Source organism: Geospiza fortis, unplaced genomic scaffold (assembly GCF_000277835.1).
Source record: "Geospiza fortis unplaced genomic scaffold, GeoFor_1.0 scaffold26, whole genome shotgun sequence".
NCBI lineage: Eukaryota > Metazoa > Chordata > Aves > Passeriformes > Thraupidae > Geospiza > Geospiza fortis.
In genome coordinates this window covers 2,189,824-2,196,933 of record NW_005054425.1, presented here as the reverse complement: position 1 = coordinate 2,196,933, position 7,110 = coordinate 2,189,824, and the positions used below count along the sequence as shown (strand labels likewise).

The 7,110-nt window shown below is 51.7% G+C and overlaps 1 protein-coding gene across 1 annotated transcript; it reads left to right on the top strand.

The window, feature by feature from the left end:
- The first annotated feature begins 18 nt into the window (after nt 1-18).
- KCNA2 (potassium voltage-gated channel subfamily A member 2) lies at nt 19-2,879 on the top strand. Its single transcript, XM_005426805.2, has one exon. It carries the CDS (start codon nt 678-680, stop codon nt 2,175-2,177), a length of 1,500 nt encoding a protein of 499 aa, XP_005426862.1. The 5' UTR covers nt 19-677; the 3' UTR covers nt 2,178-2,879.
- Nucleotides 2,880-7,110: the final 4,231 nt, after the last annotated feature.

Genomic DNA, 7,110 nt, shown 5'->3' with positions numbered 1-7,110 from the left:
GAAAGAGGTTTGGGAAGGTGTTAAACTTAAAAGCCGAGCTGGAGCTTTCCTGGAGGGTAGATTGCCTGAGATCGCACGGTTAAATGTTAATTAACCCTTAGCTGCATGCCTGGAAATGAGCTGAGCCCGGCACCCCGCGGGGTCCTCTCGCCACGTCAGGGCTGGATGGGGTTATTTTTCTTCCTTCCTTTCTCTTCCCTTCCCCCTCTTTATTTTTTTTAACTGGAATTTTTATTTTTAGCCAAAAAACAAGCCCCGGTTTACCCATGCCAGTTTTTCCATGCTGGTTTTGAACAGGTGACGGTTCCTCAGGTGTTTTCTCTGTTCCACCTAATGGGTTTAGATGGGAGTTGTTGAACTCTGTCCCAAACAAGGCAAATTAACCCCTCCAGGAAGGGGATAGACGTGCTAGAGAAGGGATCTGCTCTCCTCCCACCAACTTTATTCCATCTCTCTCTTTCTCAGCAGGGGCGATTTTCTTTCTTCCTCTTCTTCTTTTTTATTTTTTTTCTTTTTTTTTTTTTCCTCTATTTTTATCTCATCCCTTCGCCTTTTCATGAGACTCTTCCAAACCTACGTACCTGTCCTTCTGCAGGATAGTAGCCCTGCCCTGAACCCGATCCCACCGCCGGGCGCTGGGAAGAGTTTAGCATAAGGATTTCTTTTAAAGCCCAATAATGACAGTTGCTACTGGAGATCCTGCAGATGAAGCTGCAGCTCTTCCCGGTCACCCGCAGGACACGTACAACCCCGAGACCGACCATGAGTGCTGTGAGAGGGTGGTCATCAACATCTCGGGGCTGCGCTTCGAGACGCAGCTCAAGACACTTGCCCAGTTCCCAGAGACCTTGCTAGGGGATCCTAAAAAGAGGATGAGATATTTCGACCCTCTCCGGAACGAGTACTTCTTTGACCGGAACAGACCCAGCTTCGATGCCATTTTGTACTATTACCAGTCCGGGGGGAGGTTGCGGCGGCCGGTTAACGTGCCCTTGGACATCTTCTCCGAAGAGATCCGCTTCTACGAGCTGGGGGAAGAGGCCATGGAGATGTTCCGGGAGGATGAAGGCTACATCAAGGAAGAGGAGAGGCCGCTGCCTGAGAACGAGTTTCAGAGACAAGTGTGGCTGCTCTTTGAGTACCCCGAGAGCTCAGGCCCTGCCAGGATTATAGCTATTGTCTCTGTCATGGTGATTTTAATCTCCATCGTCAGCTTTTGCCTGGAAACGTTGCCCATTTTTCGGGATGAGAACGAAGACATGCACGGCAGCGGGCTGAGCCATCCCCCCTACTCCAACAGCAGCATGGGGTACCAGCAATCCACTTCTTTCACAGACCCCTTCTTCATCGTGGAGACACTTTGCATCATCTGGTTCTCCTTCGAGTTCTTGGTGAGGTTTTTCGCCTGCCCCAGCAAGGCTGGTTTTTTTACCAACATCATGAACATTATAGACATCGTAGCCATCATCCCCTACTTCATCACCCTAGGGACGGAGCTGGCCGAGAAGCCAGAGGATGGCCAGCAGGGCCAGCAAGCCATGTCCTTGGCCATCCTCAGAGTCATCCGCTTGGTGCGGGTCTTCAGGATCTTCAAGCTCTCCCGGCACTCCAAGGGGCTGCAGATCCTGGGGCAGACCCTCAAGGCCAGCATGAGGGAGCTGGGCCTCTTGATATTTTTCCTCTTCATCGGCGTCATCCTCTTCTCCAGCGCCGTCTACTTCGCCGAGGCCGACGAGAGCGAGTCCCAGTTCCCGAGCATCCCCGATGCCTTCTGGTGGGCTGTGGTTTCCATGACGACTGTTGGCTACGGAGACATGGTCCCCACCACCATCGGGGGGAAAATAGTGGGTTCCTTGTGTGCCATCGCTGGCGTATTAACGATTGCCTTACCAGTGCCCGTCATAGTGTCTAACTTCAATTACTTCTACCACCGGGAGACCGAGGGAGAGGAGCAGGCTCAATATTTGCAAGTAACCAGCTGCCCAAAGATCCCCTCTTCCCCTGACCTAAAGAAAAGCAGAAGTGCCTCTACTATTAGTAAGTCTGATTATATGGAGATCCAGGAAGGTGTAAACAATAGCAATGAGGATTTTAGGGAGGAGAACTTGAAGACAGCCAATTGCACCCTAGCTAACACAAACTATGTGAATATCACCAAAATGCTAACCGATGTCTAGTCGCTAAAATCTAGTCCCGTATTTAAAGCTGAAGTGGAACAATTGCAGATATTGAGTGCTGCTCTGCATTGTAGTTAATACAGTATTTTCTACGGTGTATATTTGGTTCTGCATGGGAAGCAATAGCTGTGTAAGTGACTTTAAACCTTTGATTTCTGCACCGAATAAGCGTCCGTGCAAAAAAAAACCAAACCATTTCGTTGCACTTCTCCCATCCCAGGCTCGTGGGTTTCCAAAGATACGGAGGGGACGGGCACTTCCAGCAGCGGGATGGGGATGGAAGGGGCAGGTCCAGGGCTGAATCCTGGTGCCTGCCCAGGCACAGGGAGCAGCTGGGAAAGGTCAGGCAGGAGTTCCTGGAGGGTGGCTGTGGCTGTGGGGCCGGGCTGCTGGAGGGCTCGGCTCCTGCCCCGGGAGAGCCGAGCGCGAGCGCGGCGCCCGGCTCGTGTTTCATAACTGAAAATGCTGCATGCTGCAATAGTTTCAGCCACTGCAGTGTGCCAGTGTGAGGCCCAGGGGAGGGATAATTAGTGTGACGGCACATTATTTATTAAGTCTTAAATTTTCTATGCGAGGCATCGGGAGGGACGAGTAAATAAATCAAGAGCTTGGAATTTATTTATTTATTTACATGACACTTCCATCATCAATATTTCCAGGATCACCAAAGACACCTCCACTGACACATTGAAAATGAGTTGGAAAAAGCATCTCTTTTTATATCTATATATAAAACTGGAGCAACTATGCTGTGGCCTATAATATATTTATACTGCAGTGAAATTTAACCAGTAATACAGTACAGCTGCATGGATATTTGTTGCATGAATCTGAATATTTAATACACACACAAATATATATTTTCTTAGTAGACTATACAGTATTCATGTTTATAGTGTTTATAGATTCTCCGGTGGCTCGAAGGAGATTCGTGGGAATTAAAAAAATCTCCATTATAGTTAAAAACCGGATGGGGAAGGCGTGTGCTGACAACAGTTGGATAGATAACAATGCAAAGCCTGAGAGATAACAAGGCAGAGCCTGAGTGTCCGAGCATCCAGACACAAGAGCTGACAAATGCAAGCCAGGGAAGGTGAGCTGAAAGTTAAACACCTGCGCTCATTATGGGGCGAGTAATTAGTCATTAATCGTGGTGTCAGGAGCAGAAACCACGGCGGATCGGAGAGGGCACGAGGAGCAGGTGGAATAGCAGGTTCCAGCTCTCCTGACTTGTTTGTTCAGCAGTTTTCAGCCGTTCCCGTAGAATTCCTGAGTGTGTGTGTGTGTATAGATATTTAGAGAGCGACTACAGGGCCGAATCCTCAGCAAACAGAGCTCCTGGGGTATCAGGGATGTCCCAGCTCAGGGCTGCTGGGCTGGTGGGACATGGGCTGGAGCAGGGTGGCCTGCCCCTGGAGCCCGTGGGGTCACCAGGGCAAGGTGTGTTTTGGGCTTGAAAGGTCCTTTTCAACCCCCTCAGGGCTGGGGTTTATTCCTTTATAATGGAGTGGGCAGGTGCTGAAGTGGCACCTCTGAGCCTTTGCTTTGCCTTCTTTCAGGGTGTTTAAGAGCAGTGGGTCAGGGTACAGCGAGCCTGAGGTTCTCTCTCTTCTTCACCCCCAGTGTTATTTGGGGATGGGTGAGAGCGGATGGTCCATGGGGAATCTCACCTGCTTTCCCCATCCCTGTGTGGGTTTGCTTGTGTTTTCCCCATTGCTGACAATCCTCAGGGAGAGGTGCCCTGCTCCTCTTCCAGGCCAGGGGAGATGCAGGAAAATCTCTGCCAAGGTCACGGTGGAGCAAAGCCTCCCTGGGCTGTGGAACAGGGTTCACCTGGGGTGAATTTGGGCTGAACTGGGGCGTGATCAGCCCTGAAACATTGCATGAAGGGTGAGCACAGGGAGCCTGGGGAGGGCTCAGCCAGACCCTTCCTTCCTCAGAGAGGAAACCCCTGCTCCTGCCAATAATCCAACTGGTGCTAAAGTATCTACAGCAATGGCTCCAAATGCCACTCCAGAGCAGGATCCACCTTGTGCTGATGGGGCTCCACTTGGCCAGGTGGAATCACTCCTCAGTTTTATTTGACTGATTGATTGATATTGATTGAGGCCTGGCTATAATTAATTCCAAGTGCCCATGGTTTGTGCATGGCCGTCCCTGCTCCTGTGTGGGGCAGAGGACCAGCAGCATGCCAGTGTTGGGATTCAGGGATGCTCAGGTCCCCCGTTTGTTTTTAATTGGATCTCGTTATATTGGGAGTCCTGCACTCCACTTTGCTGTGGCAGCCTGGGAATGGGAGACCCTGAGCCCCTTCATGCACACAAAAAAGCCAACACAACCAAAAGCAATAAATCCTGAGTTCTGAAGCTCATCCTGTTGGGTGGGACAGGGCTGGTGAGAGTCACCAGCTCGGGCACCATTCCCAGGCAGGTCGGCCAACTTCCATGGATCCAGCTCCTGGTGGCTCTGTGGGGTCATGGGCTCACACAAGGGAGCTGCCTGATGGTCTGGGATCCTCTGGGTGCCCTTAGCACCAGGTGATCCCATTCCTGGTCAGGGCTGAGGTGTTTGGCTGGTGGTTTTACTGCAGGTTCTTTGGAGGATGCTGGTGCTCGGTGAGGCTTTGAGAAGTGTCCGGTTGTTGAACACCCACCGTGGGCTTGGGGTGGTTTGGAGCAGCGTTGGCCAAAGCTCTGGGTGTGTGTTGTGGTGGTTTGGTGAGGAGGAAGGTGAGGTTTTCCTTTGGGCAGGTGGGGTTTTGGGCATGGTGCTCCTGTGGGCCCTCCAGGGCCAGGCGGGAGGGGAGAGCAGATCCATGAGCTGGATCCAAACATCCAAACCCAATCTCCAAGCTGGGGTTTCCTGGGCACATTGGGAGGCTCCACAGCCACACAACAGGGGCAAATGGGGATGAAGAGCAAGAGGCCACACTCCTGTTGTCGCTGAGTGAGGTGATGAGTGTCCCCATGGCAGGGCCAGCACAGCCAGTCCCTCCCTTGGGGCAGCTCTGGCACCTCCTGCCCTGACCCTGGCAGATGTTCCTGGGGAAAACGAGCTCTGGGCTGCCCTTGTGTGGGGCACAATGGAAATGCCCAGGCTCAGTGCTCAGGTGTTTGGCTCAGGGTGGGTGAAGGCCATGGCTGGGAGGGATCCGTGGCTGCACAGAGCAGAGGGGTCCAGACTTCTGCCTTACACAGAGAAATGGTTCCCCTACAGCTTTTAATGGGATTTGTGCCTGCAGGTCGGAGCTCTAGTGCTATTTCTAGCTTTGCTTCTGACTCACTGATGTGATCTTGAACCAGTTTTTCAGGAGGAGACTGTGATATTTTTTTCTTTTTTTATTTTTTTTTTCTTAAGGAATATGGTTTGAGAGAGTCTGGGCCTGTTTCTGTGGAGATGCTGAGCATCCCCATCTCCTCCTGACTCTGAGAGGTGCAAAAATGAGCTGCAAAGTGGCTCAGACTGAAGATGCTAAATTAGGGATTGGGAAAGGGGATGGTCCCATAGCTGTGTTAGAGTCCATCAGGCCCCTAAACAGAGGTAGTCTGGTTCCTTTCCTCCTCCTGAGGAGCCATTTCCCTCTCTCCAGGCCTGGAATGGAAGACTGGAGCTCTCTGGCCTGTGGAGGTGCTCCTGCCTTGGCACCCGGAGGAGGCAGCGCCTCTATTTTAGTTTTAGCCACTGTGCCACGGTTTTGGAGAGCTGGAAAGCTGTGATTGCAGAGCGAGTTGTCTCCTAACACCCAGCCTCGTGCCCAAGCCTGCAGGCAGCCCATCAGCCCTTTCAAATCTTCCAGAATATCTGCTGGGGGCAATGGGGTGAGGCTCGTGTGCCAGCTGGATGCGACCAAGTGATTAGGAAAAAATGATCTCTCTGGAGCACGATGTTTTATTGGGAAAATTAATCCCTGCAGTGACTGGGTCAAAGTCCTACAGATCTGAACGCTGAGCTATAAGAAGAAAAGGATCTCTGGATTGTCATTATGAGAGTGTGGCACGTGGGTGTATAAATATGGGCATATTTGTGCATAAATACACAGAAGGAGAGAAAAAGACAGAGGAGGAGGAGGTATTTCAGGAAGGACCTTGCTTTGTTATTAGATAATTCCTGGGTCAGCCCTTGGAACTGCTGCCAAAGCCTTTTCCAGAGCTTGCAATATACTTGGGGATGGATCCAAGGGAAGGAGATGTGGATCTTGCCTTGGGAGTGGAAGCATCCTGGGGGTCTGGTGGCATTCAGCTCCTCACACCCCCTGCAAGCAGCAGCTTTGCAGTGTCTCTGCTCCCAGCCCCAGGTCCTGGCTTGTGCCAGTCACAGTTTCTGTGACGGTGCTGGGAAAGCCAAGCAGGGTTGAAGGGATTTGGGTGAGTTGCAGGTGCTGTGCTGCATCGAGTGGCCTTTGGGGTTATTGTTTGTAATTGCTGGGTTTTTAAGTCTCTTGAACTATGGTGACTTTTGGTCCCAGTGTGGTGGCTCCTTTCTGGAGCCAGGGTGGTGTTATCACAGAATCCTGGAATGGTTTGGGTTAGAGAGACCTCAAAGCTCACCTTGTTCCACCCCCTGCCATGTACAGGGACCCTTTCCACTAGCCCAGGCTGCTCCAAGCCCTGTCCAGCCTGGCCTTGGAACCTTTTCTCAAGATCTTTCCCATGAGACCTTATCCCAAGGTCTGCGTCCTTGGGGGTGTTTATCCATGGGAGTTATCCATGGTGGTCACTCATGGGAGCTGGTCAGTCTGCTGCAGGGGTCAAGCAGGCTGAGGAAAGAAGGAGTCAGCCTCAAACCATTTTGGTTTGCTGTGGCTCTTTCCTCAGCCCCTGGCAGTGTTTGACCTTCTCCATGTGACATCCCTTGGTCCCTCCTGTTGGGGACCAGCTGCTGCCCCTGCCAGGAGCCCCAAGGGGGACAAGGGTTACCCCCAAGCATTGGCCAC

Excerpts from the sequence above, each read along its gene's own strand:
- KCNA2 (XM_005426805.2), top strand. The coding sequence starts at position 678 with ATGACAGTTGCTACTGGAGATCCTGCAGATGAAGCTGCAGCTCTTCCC.